The sequence below is a fragment of the Typha angustifolia genome, chromosome 1 (assembly GCF_048772165.1).
Source record: "Typha angustifolia cultivar Huaian chromosome 1, ASM4877216v1, whole genome shotgun sequence".
Classification (NCBI taxonomy): domain Eukaryota; kingdom Viridiplantae; phylum Streptophyta; class Magnoliopsida; order Poales; family Typhaceae; genus Typha; species Typha angustifolia.
In genome coordinates, this window is record NC_133239.1 from 5,034,346 (window position 1) to 5,055,669 (window position 21,324).

The following is a 21,324-nucleotide window of genomic DNA, read 5'->3' on the forward strand; positions in this document are numbered from 1 at the left end:
CCCTGACCCTACGTCCTCGGATATCGCTAGAACTACAATCCCTATCTCTCAATCATCTTTTCTAATATCATACTAGTCAAGTCTCCAACTAGGGCAGTGTAATCACCTGAATGCTCCACCATCTACCGACCTCAGGTGTGGGCTGATAATATAATACTATATAATATACACTCTACCCCTAACCCCGGGTTGAGTGGGTAAAAGGGCACTGCCTAACTGGGACTTGACTAATAGTGATACGTACACATGGTGCCATGACCTCTATTATTTTTTTAACATAATAATCACAATAAAAGATATTATAAACAAGCATAGAGTCTATCATACATGTGTATTAAGTGATAAATAATATAAGTAAGAATTGACATGTAATTAAATGCAAATATGAAATGTCATATAAGTTTCACAAGTAAGAAAACGAAATTTAATTATCACAGGTAAGAAATGACATAAGCATGCATTTTTCAAAGACTATTATAGAATTCTACTCGCCTGAGTTATTTCTGGAATCCGTCTTACTCTCCTAATCAGTCAGCTTTTCTTGATTTTCAAGATCCTTCTTGCACAATAATGGATATAATAATTTATAAATAAAATAAATATAAGATTAATGGACTTATAGACTAATTATCTGGTTGTACGAATTTAAGTTTGATTGTCTAGGTCCGAAATATTATTTGTCTTAATTTAAAAAAATAACGGTCATTTAGAGTCGTTTACAATGTAATTGTCGAAGATAAATGAAAAGACTAATAAATTCAAATACCTATTTTGATTTTGTATAGTTCCTAATTTTATTAATAACATGGTTGAGAAAATTATAATAATTACAATTTAGGTAGCTAACAGAATTTAAGAAAAATAACAGACTCAAAATTAATTAGTCTAGGGTTAAAACTGTTAAAGGTTGGGCTGGGCTCAAGGCCCAGCAAATTAAGTGAGAGTGAAAGAGGGAGAGTGGGCTGCAGACCTACCTACAGCCCACTGGACCAGAGGTAGTGGACTGGGCTCAAGAGCCCAGTCCAGTAGGGTGAGATGGTGGACTGGGCTCTAGAGCCCAGTCTGACAAAATGAGGAGGTGGGCTGCAGGGCCTCTCGCAGCCCACCAGAAACTAAGGGGGTGGACTGGGCTCTAGAGCCCAGTCCACTGAGACCTTAGAGAAGAGGGGACTGAGGACTTGGGTTGCAACGCAGCCCACACCACAGCCCAGAGAGAGAGAGAGAGAGAGCGGTGGGGGGCCTAACCTCCACCTTCTCCTCGTCTTCTTGACAGAGAAGGAGAAACATGGGAGAAAGGGATGATGCTGCCGGCAGCCCCCCCCGAGCAACTCCTCCCCAAGTTGACTAGGTCGACTTGGGCGCAAGAGTGGTCAGAACCTCCGGCTAGTGCGGCCGGAGGATGAGAGTTGAGGAACTCCATGGCCGACGGCCATGGAGTTTTCAACTCAGTGCTAGGTGGGCTCGAAGCCCTCTTCTCGGGTACCTACCTCTTCCAAGTGAAAAGGTGGGTCAGCCGAGGTTGACGAGTGAGGCCACCACCGCCGGTGGTGGCCGCTTGTGTCAAAGAAACCCAGCGGTGGGAGGCGACATGGCATCGCCTCCTTTGCGTCCACAGCAAGGGGGTGAAGCGGGGAAGCTTATCGGATAGGTGGATGGTCGACCCGAGGTCGCCGATTGGCGGATTTCTCCGGTAAAAGCAGACGAAAATAAAATCCTAATTACGCATGATTAACTAGGCTATTTTCAAATTGAACTAAAGAGGGGATGAAGGCTAACCTGAGGATTGAGGTGAGGTGTTTTGGTTGGCTGCCGACGCTCCGGTGATTCGCTGCTCGCGACGAAAACTTCGGCGGCTCGGGAGAGAAAAGAGAGTAGGGAAAAGCGAAGAAGGGGAAATTCCGAAAGAAGGAAACTCGAGGGGGATGAGTGGAGATTAAATAGAGAAGAGGTGGAGAGGGCAACGGAGTGGAGTTAACTCCACTTTGGCGCACTTCTCTCCCACCTCTCGCAACTAACTACGAGAGGTGGGGGAGGGGGAAGAAAGAGTCAGTGCACGCGCCAAGCGTGTGCGCTGCGGTTAGGGTGCACGTGCATGGCGCGTGCGCTATATATATTTTAACGGGTGTTACAAATTAGTTTTGAGAACAAATGACCCGATATTACTTCTAGATGAGTTCAAAAAGGTATGCCTTAGGCAAGCATATGATTGTCCACTATTTGATAACTAAGAATAAAAGTGTTTGGAGTCTTGAAAATTATGTCAGAAAGAAAAGGTTTTGTAGATAACATTGCGAAGACTGACATGACGATAGTCTCCTATAATAAGACAATCATACTTTTTAGATATGAAAATTCTTTTTATATTATTTATCGTTAAGCTCTCAAAGGAGAAGTTTTGATGGTAGAGTAGCCTATTGGCTTTAATAAATCCTAGGAATAGTAAAAAAATATGACAACCGTTAGGACCTCATACTTTGTTGGGACCAAATTTCTTATGACAACTTCAATCTCATTTTTTGAGGGGTGGTGTTGAGGCTATCTAGAGCTCTGAAACATAACTTGTTAAGATAGATATAAAAGAACGAGTGAGGGTTAGAGGAGGAAAAGAAATCTTTTGAAATGTGTAACAAAGATGTCTTTGATATTACTTTGAGGAGCTTGTACTATGGAGGATACAATTAAGGTTATGGATTATCAAGGAGCTTCCACTTTGTTGATAGTTCTAAGTAATAACTTTTGTTGGCAACTATAAATTTAGTGGAATAGGCATTATCTAGTGAGGTAAGATCATAATGAGTATTGTAATATTGAGTTATGGTTAAACAGAGCAGCAGCAGGGTGAATAGAGCTTGAAATGTGTTACCTTTTTTTTTTCTACTAGGTGATTTTGAGGTATAGTTTTTGTTTAGGGGTTTTGCTGCTTTTGAGGAGGGTGAATGAGTTTTTCTTTCAGTGTTGATATTTGCATGAGATTGCTGGAAAGGTGTAGAAGTTGTAATTTTTTTGCTTGGGGATACTTAGAGAGGTGTCAATATTTGACTGATTAGGGCAGATTGTGAATTATTCTTTAGTTGGATGTTTCTTTAGTATCATTAAAAGATCTAATAAGAAGGGATAAACTCATGCTATTATTGCTTCTTAGTAGATCGTATAAGATCTCAATTCTGGTAAATCATGTTAGATGCTAATAGGGACCTCTAACAATCTAGTGTTACCATTAATGCTAGCAGTAAAAACAGAGCAATTAACTTTGATTTGACTGATGACATTCTTTGTGAGAGGATAATTAGTTTCTCATTTAGTAGTTCATTATAGAAGTTAATGTATCATAGGAGCCAAGAAGTTCCTACTAGGAACTTGGCTCGCTTTGACACGTTATTTTGATTAGACAAGTTAGTCCCTTTCTTGGTTAATATGTCACCCCATGACTTGGTTTGCTAGCATAATGTTGGTCTCTAGTGTGAGCAATAGAGCATGCTAGTTATATGCCAATAGTTGGCACCAAGAGAAGTAAGAGCTAATTTCACCATTATGAGAAAGTTGGTCCATTAGTCCAAGGAGTTTTGTGCTGCTGCTAGGTTAGAGAATTTGAGCATAAGGAACTCAAGCAACTTAGCTCACACATGGAGAGGATAGTCTTTTTTACTCGAAAGAACTTATATTCATGCACTTAATATATACTTGTATCAAATACAAGTGCAAAAGAAGCAATGTGTGAGCACCCTTTTATGTTTGACTCGAACTTCTTGATTATAGTGGTTAAGAAGTGAAATTGAGAGCACAATTATTAGAGATTTGGATATATCAATTTTGATTCGTTTTTAAACAAATTTTGATTATTATGATGAATAGATAACATCAAAAGTAATAGCTCTTCAATATGCTCCATCAGAGCTTGAATAGTTTTTGAGACATATGGAAGCCCAAAAATTGGACTCATAACTAGGGGTGAAAACAGGTCGGATTAATTCCGACCTGATCCGAATCAGATCGGATTCGGATAAAAAATTTCTATCCGATTCGGATTCGGATAAAATTTTTGAAAAAAATTCGGATACGGGTCGGATATATTCTTCGGATTCGGATTCGGATACGGATATCGGATATCCGTTTACCCGCATATTTTTTTAAATGATTATAGTTTTTAGTTTTCTTATTTAAATAGTAAATATTAATATTGTTACTAATACTACGTTATATATTATTTATAGAGATTAATTTCTCTAATTTTATATATTTGACATACAAAAAAATTATTTGTTGTAAAACTCTTAATAATTTTGTGTTAATTATATCTAAATAAAATATTATAATTATTTTAAATTCAATCAATATCCGTTTAAGATCCAATGCTTTATCCGAAAATTATTCGTATCCATTTAGTTAGGATATGATTTTAAATTTTACTATCCATCCAATATCCGTATTCGAATTTATATTCGTACTAAAAATATATCCGAATATGAGTTAATCATTATCCGGTGCGTTTTCACCTCTACCCATAACTCAAAGAAACTAAAGCTCTATTGTTTTGAAGAGAGATTTGGATAGAACAGTCTAAACATGAACAAGTCCTTATTAAAGTACCATTGACACCAAACTAAACTTTTCATTTATATATTCTATCCCCAAAAAAAAAGGAGGTAAGTATTTTTACTAGCTTCAATGAATTCCAAAGTTTCTTCTCTGTACCAAGCCTTAGTGAGGACATTTTTGAGCCTTACAGAGTTGAGCGAGTTGTCAATGAGGAGATTTTTCACTAGACAAAAGTTGGGCTTGTGAACAAGATGAAGTAGTCTTTAGCTATGGAAATGATTTCATTTATCCTTTTCTCAAGTAGGAGGGCAAACTCTTTCTGAAGTAGGCATACTTTGAAGGAAAATTACTATTAGAAGAAAGCTAGGGAGAGAGAAGAATGAAACTCATAGATGAGTATGATAGGGAAAGGGCACCACTAGTAGCAACTTAAGAGCAAACCCAAAGAGAAAGGTCAAACAAACTATGAGGGAACTCTAAAGATAGAAAAAGGAGACTGAAAAGGGGCTCCAGGAGAAGAGTTACTTGGCTTTAGTTGTTGATACTACCAATACAATCTTCTTCCCTTTAGATTTACTTCCAATTTAGATCATCAATAGCTAGAAAATTTTTACTTATGATAATGATCTATGATCGAAATCGTTTGTTAATAAAAGGGTCCATGGATTAGCATTGCTTTCATATGTTATAAATCTTAGTTCTCTTGTTAGTAATTTATACGCATCACTTTTGCTATACATATTACGGCTTTAAGTATGATTATGTTAGATATCAGTCGAGAGCTTCTCTAGTCTTTCTCTAATCAGGGCTAAAACTCCTAAACCTACAAATGCCAAGATATGACTCACTTGTTGAGCAGGGATTAAAGCTAGCCCAGGGTTAATAAAAATCAATAATTTATACCAACTTATATAAGTCTCTACATTTCTAATTAATATGAATTATTGATAACAAGTAGGAAAAAATGATAATGTTCTTAATATAAACTTTATGGTGTTTGAATCAATAACTCTTTAGATTATTATTAATTAAGCAAGAAAGGATTTTTCTGGAATTGAAACATTGCTGTCCAAATAGCCTCTACAGTGGATTAGTGGGGCAATTGCCTTTGTGCCAAAGTTAATACTTTGATGTACTTAGAATCGAAGTCAGGAAAAATTACATTCACACCCTACATATTCTTAAATTCACTATTCACACCCTATCACTTTAAGATCAAGTTGACCAAAAATGTAAAGAGCGTAACGTAACATTCTGTTTAAGAATCAAACTTTGAATTTAGAGATAGGGTAATTTATTAAAACTACCCTATATTTTGCTTATATTATTATTAACACCATTGAATATAGGGGTATTATTCATTCGACCTTTTATTGTCTAAAATCCCCATTGAATTAAATTTAGCTTAATAACCACTGATGGAGTAGAATACTATCTAGAATATTCCTCAATTAAAAATCAAAAACTCTCACAAGTATTTCTATGGCATTTATTTTATACGATAATTGCTGGATAAATGAAGAAAAATAGTATTTGTATGGTAAGGTTGGAATTATAATAAAAGTCCTTAATAAAAGATTTTCTTCTAAATATGAGAGAATTTTCTTAGAATGAAGTCCAAATACGGGGATCGAATTATAGATAGTGAACATGCAGGGTGTAAAATGTAATATTTGTTTGAAAATTTTGAACCAACCCGGTCTCTCACAAGTACTAATGCATTCGAGGATGCAGACAATTTACTCCTTTTCGATTTCAAATGCCATCCGATCCGCTCCACTTGAAGATCTAATCCTTGGACGAGAAAAGAAATGAATCCCCCGATAACTACCCCATCATCCGAGTAGTTATTAAAACGAGATCGAGTTGGGAGGTGCAGTTCGAGAGAGAGAGAGAGAGAGAGAGAGATCTATGGAGTTGTGAGGTGAAGATCGAGATCAAGAGAGCAATGGCGACAGAGAGGGAGAAGGAGAGGGAGGCGGAGCTGGAGAGCGCCATGTACACCAACTGCCTTCTCTTAGGGCTCGATCCCGCGATCCTGGAGATTGGCGGCGCCGGCGGGGGAGGTGGAAGGCCCAGGGTTGGTCAATTCCGCCACTCTAACCCTAGGTTAGGCGAGCAGCTCCTCTACTTCCTTCTCTCCTCTCTCAGAGGTCCCGTACAGTCTTCCAAGGTCTCGAGTTCGACTACATTACCGATTCCTCTCCATTTTTCTATTTGGTTTCTGATTTTCTTTTTCTCGATTTTGGTTGGGGTTTGGTGAAATGGTAGGATTTCGACAAGGTGTGGCCGATATTTGATTCGGCGCAGTCGAGGGATTTTCGAAAGGTAAAGTTTTGCATGTGGTTTGGTGAGATTTCAACTGCCTTTTGATGTTGGTATTGAATTATGAATTTGTTTTGGCGCGTGGGAGGAAGATTGTGCAAGGGATTATTAGTGAACTGGAGTCGCAAGGTGCGCTGCCGAGGAGTAATTCTAGGGTTTCGTCACTGGCGACGTGTTGCGGCCCGAGGTCGGTTGTTTATCTGCATTGTGATTTCATGTGCCAGATATTTAGCTTTTCTTTGTTTGCTTTCTAGGCCACAATATTCATATACCAGTTGCAACTGGTTTAGCATGTTTAATAACTCACTTTTTGATTGCCATGATGATTGCCTTTGTAAGACTAGATCATTTTGTAATATTGCTTTCTAGTAGGTACACTTATTTACCATGATACTCTTCATATAAAGGCTTTCTTCGTTTTCTCATACGGTTCTTATATTTTCTCTGGATGAATATGAGATGCTTCTTCATCGACAACTGAGTTGCTGATTCATTTTATGCAGATTTGTTGAGCTCTTGTGGCAACTTTCTGTGCATGCTTTAAGAGAGGTTCATAAAAGAACGTTTGCTGCAGATGTAGCATCTAACCCTCTTCCTGCTTCACTGACAGATGTTTCTTACCTACATGCAGCTGCATTACTTCCTGTGACTAAGGTAATTCAGACAATTTTCTACTTCGCAAATTCTTGCCTCTCACTTTCTCCTTTCTTTTTGGCTTTTGTTGATTGCATATCTTAAACTACTTCTGCTATTAGTTTTCTTATAGCTGTGTAACAGGGACAAATATCATTTGGTGGTTATTGGTTCAGTTAGTTTTCTCTAATGGGGGAAGTTTATTATGGTTGTTGGTTCAGTTAGTCATAGCCTCATATGTCCTTTTGGCAGGGTCTAAGTTGGTTTGTTGTTGCCAGCCAGATCTACTTTGTCCAAATTGATTTGCATTTCAAGCTTGTAAATGAACATGAAATGGGCTGATGCTAGCCTGATCTTGGTCTGGACTGTGAAGACAACCACAGTTTTTTTATAACAATAATTTTGCATAACTTATTATAACCGTAAGGCTTGCTTCCTTGACCCTAAGTAGCTTGAGTTCTAGTCATTCAAATGACTTCTCTAGTAAAAGGGGTAAGACCTGCGTACATCTTGCCCTCTCGTGACTCCCGGTTAGCCTCTCTCTCTCTCTCTCTCTCTCTCTTCTCCTCTTGTCCCCTATGCAGTCTCTTCCTTGTCTCTGTCTCCTGACTCTCCTATTCTGTCCTATGCTGCCTGATGTTGTTTACTTCAATTTGCTTACTCATTATGCCATGCCCTAAATTTCTTATCTATATTGATGTGTTCACTGTGGTTTTAATCACTTCAATCAAGATTGTGACTATTGTGCTGCAAGCTGGTGGTTCACTCTATCTCTTCCTTGGATGCTCATTCTTCTTGTGCCCTTTAATAGATAGACATTTTTTTTCTTGGGCATTTTCAGGCTCAAAACAAGCATGTGTTGAACTGTTAACTTTGCAAGGGCTTTGGGATGACCAGAAAAGCAGCCCAAACTATGAATTTGGTGACTACTAGTAGCAAGATTGATATAATATACATGTAGAAGGGAACTAATATGATCCTTTAGCTTGACACAAAGTGTTCAGCCTTTTAGAATGTTGAAATATAGACAAACACATGCATGTGGTAATGATTTATTCTTCAATTATCTGATGGCTTCTTTTCACCCTTTTTAATAAGCATGTGCCATAAACAGGCAAGGATAGCTCTTGAGAGACGGAAGTTTTTAAAGAATGCAAATACTGCTGTTCATAAACAAACTACCTGGTCCAATTTAGCCCAGGAGATGACATCTGAATTTCGGGGCCTTTGTGCTGAAGAGGTAGATGGTAACTTCTTTACATCCCTTAGATGAGTTTATATATTTCATTTGCGAGTTTAGAAAAGCTAGCACTACTAAATAGTCATTTATGTGATGTTTGCTAACTGCTTATTTCAGGCCTATTTGCATCAACAGTTAGAAAAGTTGCAGGGTATGAGAAACAAAGCTAAGCTGGAAGGGGAATTGTGGGATGATCATATCTCAAGCACTTCTGGACAGAAAACACATATGGTTTCAAAGGCAACTTGCTTGTGGGAGTCATTATTAGCTCGCAAAAGTAAGGATGTTTAAAATCATATAATAGTTTAAGCAAATTTAGGCTAAAATTATGTTGATGCACTTAATTATAAAGTGATGTGGCCTATGAACAATACGAAAAAAATTATGAGGTACCTAGATCCACCTCTAAGGAGAAAAGATAGTACCTTTGTGAATCTCTTTATTTGCCTCCAAGTACTATTTTCATACTAGTATGGCTAGATAGATAAGAAAGACAGAAAATGATTCACCAAGTCATAGAGAAAGAAAATCAAAACCCACATGATTATGGGGGACAAAGGAAGTGTGGGATCCACCACAAAAGAGAGAATTAGAAAGTTGGAGAAGAGGGAGGAGAAGGGAAAGAAAGATAAATGTGTAATCTTCTACAAAAATAATATGTCTCAAATGGGAGAACTAGAACATTACTTTCCTTTTCCCTAAGTAGGTTTTGATCATGAACTAGGTCATTCTCATAGAAAACCATTCCTACACAGATAGATGGGTACCAATTATCAAATTGTTATTCAGATATTTTTTGGGGCTCCATTTGGTTCAAGTCTAGTAGTTGAACGCGACTATCTAGATTTACTCTTAGCCTCATTGTAGATATTCTTAAACTAGTCTAAGAAAATTGGGTATTTGGTTGTGAACTAGGCTAGGAGTGTAATTATTATCTTGATGTGATATGAAAAAATGAAAAAGAAGTTGATTTTGGAGAGAAATTGATGATTTGTTATATTAATGGATCAAAATGCTCTTTCACCCTTTGACTTTGAAGTATGCTAGTATCAGAATATTTTTTGTTTTTTAATGATGGTTATTTTTTTTTGAAAGAAATAGAAATTATTGCAGGCTTACAAGCCTTACGTCCGCAACCATTAATGTTACAATTTATTTTTTCTCTTTTTCAATAAGTCTTGTGAGGGCTTGTGCGGTTGCAAGCTTGCAAGCAAAAGTGCAAGGTTAATTTTTTTTTCAAGTCTTGGAGGGGCTTGCGCAATTGCAAGTTTGCAAGAAGAGTTTAGGGTAGTTTGTTTATTTATTATTTTTTTAATCTTGTCGGCTTGTAAGCTCACATGTAAGGTTATGTTTTTTTCTTAAGAAGCCTTCAATATTGCAAATTGAGGATATATGAGAGAGAATTTGAAATAGGGGTGTTATTATTAGTTTATTACTTTTCATGTGATATGAAAAAGTAAAAAATATTAATTTTTTTTAGAAAAGTTAAGGATATGTCATGCAAATAGTATCAAAAAATTATTATCAAATTTGTAAAAGATATTTTATTTCAGGGGTAAATTTGTAATTTCAGAATATTTTAAACTTAGACTCATTTTATTTTTCTCTCCTCTTTCAACTTTTGAACTTGGTCAAGAATAAACTGATGTTTGGTTACTAATTATAATTAGTGGTCCCTAACCAAATTTAGAGAAATTGATTGAGCTCACACCAAATAGGGGCCTAATATTCTATTGACTTTGTAATAGCCTCTTTTATCTGCTGATTCAATAGCAACAATGTTAGTGAGAATATCTATATAAATAGACAATTATTCACTTAGGGATGGTAGAAGTATTTTTCCCATTTTTAGAAGATCATTTTACTAAACAGCAAATGGCTCATTTTATAATAGGAGAGGATACCGCATTCATACATATATATTTTTCTTGTAAAAGTAAACTAATATCTTATAGAACATCTTTAATTCATCACTACCGAATACCAATTGAACCCTAGCTGTCAGGGTAGATCTCACTATGCTTCAATCTAGAGTCAAAACTAAATTTACTATTTGTATTTAATATTATCCCATTTTATATAAGTGAGTAGTCTAAGGCTCTAAGCAAAGACTGATATTTTTCTTCCCTCTACTCATGTATGAGGCTGCCTTTTGGAATGTTATGATCCTTTTTTTTTAGAACCTCTTGTGAGATGCATTAATTGCCTTTTTGTATATTCTTATCATTTTCCTTTCAAGAATTCTCAGATGAATTTTATTTCATGCAGGTCAACATGAACTTCTAGCTTCTGGACCTATTGAGGATTTGATAGCCCACCGTGAGCATAGGTGAAATTAACTGTTCTTTTAGATCTAATATTTTTTCTTCTTTCTGTGTTTATGTTTTCCTCAAAGAAAATAATTTTCTGTTAGGTACCGCATATCTGGATCATCACTGCTTGCAGCCATGGATCTAAGTTCATCTGTTCCATATTCAGAGGTATTATCTGTTCGAGCTGGTGAACTTTCTCCAGCAATGGATCATCAGGACCAAATGGATGCTCTTCAAGATCAAGCGACAAATGAATCTCTTTCACGGGTAGATGATAAAGGTGGAAGGGTTCACTCTACTGTCGATGTAGCTGAAGTCATTAGACGTTGGACTCATGCTCTACAACGAATTCATAGACAATCACTTCATTTGGTATGTTAGTGTCTCTTTCATCTGAGCTTATGTATGCTGTGATTCATTTTGAAGTTTTTCTTTTGACATGTACAATCAACTTCTTTAATCCTTTTGTACAATGATTTGGCCTCTTAGAGTTTCATAATTACATGAATGGCCTGTATTGCCTTGTTATGTAGGAGAGCATTCATAAGCATTAAGATAATATGATTGCAACCTAGGAAGCGCAAATATTTCCATACTTGAGGCTTGTGTTTACCAAACACAATTTGGGATAGGATGTTTGTCAGATACTTCAGCTATACGTATTGACTACTTTCTTTAAGTATTGAATTAAGAGAATAAATGTAAAAGTGCAGATACTCAGATATGTAATAATACCTTTTGGATACTATCAGTCTTACAAAGGTAAGTGACATTGAAGGGGACATCTTGGCATGTGATGTGGCCTAGGTATGACTTATGAGAAAACATGCCTGTACGGAAAAATGCAAGGAGGTATATAGATACACCCTCAAGAAGAAAAGATGGGAGAATCTTTTTTCCTGCCTCAGTGTATCCCCTCATACTAGCATGAGAGATGGCATGGATAGAAGATAACCCACCAAGCCATGGGGGAAAGAAGATCAAACCCACCTAGCTGTGGGGCATAGAAATTTAACCCACTGGCTTGGAGCGAAAGAAGGTTAATTTACATGATTTGTGGGAGAAGAAGAAAATCCAACTAAAATTTGAGGGATAAAGAAAGTAGAATCCACTACATGAGAGAGAAGGGGAAAGGGATAAACTAGGAATTTTTCACAAGAATGATAATTTTAATTTTCATGATTCTTTTCATTTTCCGAATTCCCATCATCTTATAAATACTATAGATGAGGAGATTACATCAAATCCTATTGAAACCTATCTAAAATAAGATAACAACCAAATTTCCTTATTTTAGGATTTTAACAAAATAGGAGATTAAACATAAATCTAAATTTTTAGATAAAAAATACATTGGAATATAATAACTAAATGAAAATCTAATCAGCTTGGGTTGTCACAGTGAGCACAGATCTAGATGGGCACTGGGGAGTACCAAGATTTTTGACTATTTGAGAGACTCCCCTCATGTTGGTGCCGGTACTTTACTAGCACAATATATTGAGCCATGTCGACCATACAGACTAACATGACTTCCATTAAGGAACTACAAGTCACCACTGTCGTTGCCTGCATCACTTAGACCATGATCTTTAGAAATTTATATCTTCATGGAAATCTTCTTATAACCACAGAGAGGACCAGTGCATATATAAATCTGAGTAGGCTTCATGAAAGAGAGCAAATTCGGAAGGTTGGTTGTCAATCTGATATTAACATTTAAATTTCGTAGAAGACTTCTATCAAAATATAATGTTGGAAAGGAAGGTTTGCCATAAATTCTCTAAGGCCTGTAAGTTGGTAGAGCAACATACTATACAAGTGCACAAATCTGTTGGCTGTAGTTTCATGCATTTGATGTGTTGGTCCTTTTTGTAGCATTTTCTATTGATCATAAGCATATATAGTCCTTGCATTGCATCAGGCAGCATCATTTTACTTGTCAAAAATTACAAAGATATGGAAGGAGATATAAATGATACTTCTGTTAAGGTTCTTGCTAATTTATCAACATGTATCATACTAGGCTATGATATTCTGTACACTAATGTTGATTAGTAACATGCTTGCATATTTTGGTTTGATGATTAGCATAGTTAATTAGTTATACTAGGATTTTGCAATTGAACAAAAATATGCCCTTGCTTTTAGCTATTCCTAGTTAGGATTGGAAGTCTTGCTTTAATGTAAACAATTGCATTTAAGCCAGTAATTACATGGATAATTGAGCGGAATGATTTGAAGAAGAAAACTAATGAAAGGATTCTATTATATAGTGACCTGTTAGAAGCCTATGGGATAAGTAATAGTTGACTACTTTAATTCACACATGCACAACACAACTTGTAAATGAAATTGCTTTTTTCTTTTACTTAGTCAGGCTGTTAGAATATAAAATGTGAAAATGTAACTTAAATTGTTAGAATCATGGTTTGCCGAATCAGTCGAACTTGATTAAGGCTCAATTCGAACTCTCTCTCTCTGTCTCTCTTTCTATCTTTCACTCTTTCTTCCTTCTTTTTTCTCCTTATCATATAACTATTGTTTTTCTTATAGAGAGATCTAGCTTCGGTGAATTCCGACGAACTCAATTTATTTCTTTGTTAGTTTTTTTTTATTTTTTCCACTCGCTCTTTTCCTTCTCTTTTCTTCTTCTTCTTCTTCTTCACTGCATTATGATTTTCTCACTCATTTTCTTTCTAATATCTTCTTCTTTTCAATTTTCGTTGTACCATAATTTTTCTTTCTTTATTTTTTTTTATTTTTGATAAACTTTTTCTAAATTTTTAGAAATTTTCTTACATTTTTAAATAATAATTACAATTTTACATAATTAAAAAGTCCGATCCGATCTAGGCAGTCGATACGGTCGATACATATCGTTTTTTTTTGGAAGTTCGATCTCGATTCTAGTCTCGATTTTTTTGAACCTTGGCTAGAATAGTTGGTGAATTAACATGAGCAATTGAAAATCAAGATAATATTTTAGCCAAGGAAACTTTGATCAAACCATGAGTTAACTTACTGAGCCATTTGAGTCTTGACTCATGAGAGACTTGGGTAAGAAAATGTTTGAGACATAAACTGTGTTTGCATGCTTGCTTTAGTTGACACCTATATAGTGTTTAATTGAATTTTTCTGATTTTTTTTTTCTCATAGGCTAAAGCTAATGACGGGGAGGGCCCAGAGTTACTTCGTAGTGCAGCCGACAGTAATGGTAATGGTCATGCTGAATCATTAACCACAACACTCGCAGAACATCGCCAACATTTAGCTAGTGTACAGGTATGAAAATAGTTGTCTTTCTAGGTTTCTCATGTTTCTTTTGACCCTTGATTATCCAATGAGGGTGACTCTTATTGTAAATGCATGGAAAAGAGTAACCAATGATGTGCATATTATAGACAAATTGGGAAATTCAACCATATCATACTTTAAGTGTGTGCATTAGTTTTCACTACCTGATGAAGACTAGTAATTGAAAGGTGGCACTATATAAATGGATCGTTTATGCTGGATAATTCAAGAGCACTGTTGTCGTCCTGTCATAGTTTCATACAAATTTCATTTTTGTCTTCTATGTCCATTAGAACTAATAGAAAATGACTTCAGTGGGAACTTATTTTTAAAACTGACTTTTTTCTAGGACAAATCATATTTAGGTGGAGGACTAGAAATTCTAGCAGAGCTTTTCTTGATGCTCTGCATACTGCATAGAGCAATATATTGAAGGCTATATATCTTTGGGGTTGGATGCTCGATCCTGTTAGGTTTTCCCATTCAATCTACATGAACAACAAGTGGGACTCTTCAATGAGAAATACTCTTGCAAAAATTCCAGTCATCCTGTTAATATTCTGGTCCTGTCACATTTAGTAATAAGGAAAATGTTCATTCTTAATGCTTTCATTTACTTTCTTGCCTCCAACATGTTTCTGGTCATAATGTGCATAGTATAACTTTTCTAAAAGCTGAATTTGACATTCTTTTGAAAAGTGGTAGGTAGTTTGCACGCAGGCAAAACTTCTTTTCGACACCTAAGCATTCTTATTCTTATATCTTCTCAATGAACTTCACTTGAAACTATGCTGGGATAAGCGTTCCTTTTTAAGTAGAGATCCTAATTGACTAGAAATGGTACTTTACCTTGGTAGCATGGAGGAGAAGAGGCATACGGAGAGCTACAGACCTATTCATCTATTTGCTTTTCACTAGACAAACTTGGTACATGAGGAACTCTTGACAGGCATAAAGCATTGATCTTGACACAAACTAAATGGTAAATATAATTGGCATTTGGTTGAGTTATTGGTAGAATTAGCAGGTTTATCATTCTGCTCCTACAAATTTCGAGCTGAGCTTTCACGCTACCTCAAGTAGATGTCCTTGTTCCTAAATATGATCAACTGATCATATTCATTTGATGGAATATTATTTACTGACTGCACTATTTCCTAAGAGCCCCTTATATAATGTGATTCTTACTGCGTTCTGCCGAGTGGTGCAGGGCTTAATTTTCAATTACTAATCCATTAAAATGTATGACTTGTACTCAAAGTACTTTGCTTTTCTGTAAAGATGACTTTCATTAATTTTTACATTATGTATGACATTTATTCTTTATCATGCATCAACTGGAGTTAAATTGAACAGTATAATTGGGGCAGTGGAATAATTACATATAATTTTAAGCATAGACTAAGTTGCATCATATTATAACCCACCTATTTTGCAACAATTTAGGTGGAATCTAAAGCCTAATTATACTTCTCTTTGGTCCATTCACATCTATTATCCACCATAGGTTCTACATGCATATATGTAAGGGTTTTTTACCAAAGTACTGCACTACTGCTACATACATTTTTTTTTCACCAAAGTATAATAGTGTTTAAACTAATTCCAAAACTACTATAATTTTTGCCTCGCGAAAAATTGTTTTCTAAGTCGATGATTCTTAGTGGATTTATCAATATCAAAAAGCGATTTATAAATTGATCTCTAAGAGATCTATTCATACTGTTAAAAACTTTCCAACTCCCCTCCTTTTTGACTTCACCAACCTCGTTGCTTACCTGCTTCCTTCCTCCTTCCTTCTCGTTAGCAAACCCTGCCTCGGTCTCCCCTTACCATATGTTCTCCCGTTCCTGCTTCTCTCCCTCAGCTTTTGGAAGCTTTCCATTCATCACCAAATAGGCAAATACCTAGGAATCTGAATATACCAACAAAATGGATTTGTCAATTTGAATGGCAAAACATTGAACCCAGCCCCCTTTTACCATTTGGATTTATCAATACCCTTCCCTTTTCTGGATTTGTTAGTACCCTCAAATGCACTCAAGCTCTCCTTGTGCTCTTTGAGTTCACCTAGGCGAGGAAAAACAATATCTCTAGTTTGTGCCTCGAAATAGAACCTAGCCCCTCTTCAGATCCATTCACTTTTGCAAGCAGGCGGGATCCAGAGCTAAGTGGGCTGGAAGGAGGCAAGCAAATGAAGGGAGGCATTGATGACCTTCTATCTTCACAAATGGAGATCCCACAACAGTTCCACTCCAAGTTAGGCCTAATGCTTAGCTTTCTGGCTATTGTAATCAAATAGTATGAATCATTCTCTCAGAGAACAATTTATAAATCACCTTTCTAAAGGGCAATTCATTAATAACTTTCTGGTATTGATAAATCCACTAAGAATTGCTATTTCTGACAATGATTTTTCACATAATACTAAGCTAGTATAATTTGTAGTAGTTTTGGAATTTGTTTGAACAATATTGTACTTTGGTGAAAGAAATAAATTCTAAGTCAGTATTTTGGTCAAAAAAACTGTGAACTTTGCTAGCATCCATACTTATTCGTCTTGTCCAATACCTCTAAAAAATGGAAATATGTTTATTATATGGAGCATTCTACTACAATAATAGTTCACTTGTATGGAGGACGGACATCATAGTTTTTCTGTTCAATATATATCTTGGTAGCTACAATGACATCCAGATATGACATTCTCATAGTAAGCAAAGTCTACTATTTTATAACTTCCTGACAAGTTCACAGATTGCTTTAGAAATTGATTTCTGCATTTGCTACTTTCAGATCTTGACCTGATTCTTGTGCTTTTGCGTTGACATATTTCATTTTATCCATGAGTTAGGTTGGGGATTGGAGTGGTTATGGATGTGGGCATGTGCATGTGGTCGTGAACTTGTGACTGCATTTCTTAATGTTGATTATGTTCAATTTTAGCTATTTTATGATCTTTTAACACAATTACTTTACAATGGTATGTTGGTATTTGTTATTCCTAGCATTTACTTATTTTTTTCTTTCTGTAATCCTCCATAACGACCATTATTTGCTGATGACATTGACATCTTTAATTCATTTTGTACATGTAAAAAATGGAACTTTGGTTGGACTGTCATTATCTTTGAGCGGAATTATTAACGGTGTGATGTGATATATCATAGTATATTTTGATTACTCCCTAACTTCAACTCTTATTTTGCAATACAGGGCCTTATTGATCAACTCAAGGAAGCTGTTCCTGCAATGCAGAAATCAATATCAGAACTCACTGATGAAGTAAACAGTATTTCCTCAAGTACGATTGATGCACATTTGCCTATCCAGTCACCAAATGCTGCAGGACCAATAGTGAGCATTTCTTCATCTTTTCAATTTCTTTTGAAATTTGAATATAACCTATTGGATCATTATTCTTCATGCTTCTAATAGTTCTTTACAGCTATAAAAACTGTTTTTATTGACAATTGCTATGCTCTAGCTCATAGATGTATTTCTGCCAAATAGGAAAGTTGTTCCGATGAAGTTGTTGAGATGACTTCCAAGCTCTCTTCTGTCCACGTTGAGAAAGTTGCAGTCAGTCCTTCTCTGAAACTCCCTCATTTGTTCAGTATTACTCCTAATTTGTCTGGGAAAGGAATGCATGCAACCAAGCAGCATGCTGTGAGTATTCAAACCAACCAGGAAAATGGAAGGGCAAGGAAATCAATCACACAGTCCTCTGTCAATGTTCCTTTAATGAGTCATCCGCAAGGTTAGAATCTTCTATTTTTATGCTCCTGAGGTTGTCCCTGGGTGAATATGAACATATTTGAGACCCTTGTTTTACATCTGTTGTCGTCATAGTTCATGGTGATTAGGCAAAGCAAGTCTTCAGCAAGAATGAAATGGGTTCATTATTTTGTTTCTTGTTTTTCCTCTCTTTTGGTTTTACAGACAGTGATAGTAATTATGCTCAGGACATCAAGCGTTCTGTTCGTGATGCTGCCCTATCGAGGCCATCAAGCAACTCAGAATTGTTGCTACAGAAGACTAGCGATGATGGGTCTGAACATTTCTTCATCCCTCTCTCAACAGTGGCTTCCGGGAAAGAAGAAGATGCTATGCCAAATAGGAGAAAACAAAGATTGGTTTTTTCTCCACCTGAAATTGCTGCACAGAAGAGTACAAAAGATTACCCTTTTAGTACTGATAGCCAATTAAATACAGTACCAACTGTGTCAACTAAGTTGAATGGACTTGATGAATATGGTGATCCGAGAAGATTTTTTCAATCATCCAATAATAATGCCCAATGGGCATCTCTTGATGCTGATGCTGCTATAGATCAAGTCTTCTCACCACCGTTATTGATGGAGTCATCTCTTTTCCAAGATACATATGAGGACTTGCTAGGTATGTTCCTTCCTTTCTCGAGTTCATTTAGGCAAATTAGTTCCAGATGCCTGTTTATACAGTACTAGTTGTCTTAAATGCTGCATTCATAAATGCATTGATGAATAAGTGTGCATCGATTCTTCTCTATTAATATCTTATCTTGGGGCTGCATCATGACGTTTGTAGAATTGATGACATCTATGTTTTCTCAACTGTGCAGCACCACTATCAGAAACTGATGCTGCTCTAATGGAATATTAGAGTTAAGGATAGTCCAGCATGTTATGACTTCCTGAACTGTTGCAGCCTAAAGAATGCCAGAAATTCTTTGCCCTAACTTTTGAAGGCCAACACAATCTGTAAGCATATATCTGCCAGCTTTAGCTTGCGAGATAGATGTGTACAAAAGAGAAGGCAAGTCAGTTTTCCATTCAGCAGGCACAGGATGTGTTTGAATCCACCATTTCTGATGCCATAACTGTAATGTATCACTAAGATGCCAGCCATTTCTGTAATTAATTACAGAAGTTGCATCTGTGTTGTGATTATTTCAGAGACTCTTCCATGCTTCCGGCTTGCTTTGTTTTTATATAAAATTGCACCATCCATTTGTTCTTTCCTTCTTTCTCCCTCTACATTGTAATGTTGAACATCTGGTTTCTTCTTGGTTCATGCTATATCATGTGTAAATATTTTCTTTCCACATAGGTTTTGTCTACAAAGAGTGCATCTATGATATACCCAGCATGATAACATGATCTCAGGTATCACCTTTTTGTTTAATCTCAAATAGTCTCCTAATTGTTTGCTGATGTACAAATATCCCTCATAATTTTCATCCCTGTATTTTTTGTAATGCACTGCTCTAATTTAGTCTACTATCATTATTATTATTTTATTCATGACTCAATGTTAGGGCTAAAAAAATATACAAACAAGCTTAGCATACTGCAAAACACAGCTGTCTGCTACCAAGTTCTATCTCCCCCCACTCCATAGACAGCTCACCTGTTTGTTTGCTATACATTCTTATTTCTTTATTCTCAGATTAATAACTTTTTGGCAAGATGAGATTGAAACCAGCCAAAGATTACCATACAGATGGCATGAAGGGAGTTGGTAGTGTTGGTTGGTTGAGAAAACTCCAGACAGTTAGAAAAAGACTCAGCTTGTGAGTGTTCTTATTGCTCTGATGGTGTCTATGTGGAATGAGCTGTTCCATGTGCAAAGCTGAAGGCTGCTCATACCCCATGAGGGCACTTTGTTGTCAAAAGAAGCTAGAAATTGCCCTAAAGTGTATCCAGACATAGATTGGTCTTGGCAAGAGACATTCACATACTTCCTTTTCAATCAATTCCTTTTTCCCTCTTATCCATACTTTTAATGAGACCAGTGGGGATACTGCCCCCTAGTTATAATCATTTGCCTACCATTGGGATAAGCACAAATTATAACACCTCTTATCTTCTCACTGTTGTGGCTAAAGCTTGTTGAAAAGGACAAGATGGCCATCAATTTCTTGACAAGGTTACTCTTTCATCAACTTCATTTGACCTGTCAAAAACTAAGGGCAAGATAGTGATAGGCCCATCTCACCACTTCTTCCTCCTCTATCTTGTTCCATGTGTGATGCTCCCCTCCTCCTCTCTTCTCTTTACATCCTATCATCTTTGTGGCCCCTCTTCTTTAAAATCTTTTTGATGAAGTCTTATGAGAGTTTAAACCAAAAAAAAGAAAAAAACTTGAAAAGTATCTTCACATGGTGTTGTTTCTTTTTGCTAGCAAATGATTTGAGCCAGCAGAGATGGTGTGTCATTGAGAGATTCTTCTGATACAAGCATACTTTGGATCATATTGGTGATAAGAAATGATGGATTATTAGACAAAAAAGTATGCTCTTTACTCTCTCTCTGAAGCAAGCAAAAACTTTGATATTGCATTAACCCTTGATGTGCTTTTCTTATGGAAGAAACAAAAGCAAAAGCATAAGCATATTTCAGTAGTGCAAGTAAACAAAAACAAATACAAAGAAACAAAAAAAGCATGCTGAGGTTCATGAATCAGAACTTTGAAAGAGCTTGGGATGGCCTACGTTTCAGGACAATTAAGAAGAGCTCAATCTAACTTGTTTAATTCTTACTAGAAGCTTGCATATAAATTCTTTTTGATGCAAGAACTCGCCTAGGTTACTATTACACTTAAGCTATTATTTATATATTCTCCACTCCGAAATCTATATCCAATATTTGAAATACATCATCATCATCATCATCATGTGTTCTAAAAAGAACAAATAGTAAATTAATATCTTTTGTATGACGATCTTGTTTGTGCTGCATTTGAGTGCGTCTAAGAAAGTCCATATAAGAAAAGAGAGAGAGAGAGAAAGTTAAGCTGTTTTAATAATGGTCACTTGTTTGATGGTCCAAATATTTAATGATTTGCTGAGAAGATCTGGTGAAGATATAGCATCGATCAATTTTGGAGGCTCATCATTGACTCAAATGCGTGGTTGATGGATTCCTCTGGTCCAAGTTAGGGTTTCCTTTTGCAGATCATCATCTACGCTTTAGCCTTATTGCAAGAAACCTTTATTT

At 36.2% G+C, this 21,324-nt stretch overlaps 1 protein-coding gene across 1 annotated transcript; it reads left to right on the top strand.

The window, feature by feature from the left end:
• The first annotated feature begins 6,296 nt into the window (after positions 1-6,296).
• LOC140760438 (AUGMIN subunit 6-like) lies at positions 6,297-19,470 on the top strand. Its single transcript, XM_073097379.1, has 13 exons — positions 6,297-6,709; positions 6,808-6,864; positions 6,954-7,048; positions 7,365-7,515; positions 8,609-8,734; positions 8,852-9,011; positions 11,003-11,063; positions 11,148-11,418; positions 14,207-14,332; positions 17,561-17,701; positions 17,858-18,104; positions 18,287-18,745; positions 18,948-19,470. Exons 1-13 carry the CDS (start codon positions 6,485-6,487, stop codon positions 18,986-18,988), a joined length of 2,160 nt encoding a protein of 719 aa, XP_072953480.1. The 5' UTR covers positions 6,297-6,484; the 3' UTR covers positions 18,989-19,470.
• Positions 19,471-21,324: the final 1,854 nt, after the last annotated feature.

What these genes read in the sequence shown, in the direction of transcription:
- LOC140760438 (XM_073097379.1), top strand. Translation starts at nt 6,485, where the DNA reads ATGGCGACAGAGAGGGAGAAGGAGAGGGAGGCGGAGCTGGAGAGCGCC. An exon ending in GCGACGTGTTGCGGCCCGAG is followed by an intron (nt 7,049 to 7,364) that starts GTCGGTTGTTTA and finishes CATTTTATGCAG; the next exon opens with ATTTGTTGAGCTCTTGTGGC. An exon ending in ATAGCCCACCGTGAGCATAG is followed by an intron (nt 11,064 to 11,147) that starts GTGAAATTAACT and finishes ATTTTCTGTTAG; the next exon opens with GTACCGCATATCTGGATCAT.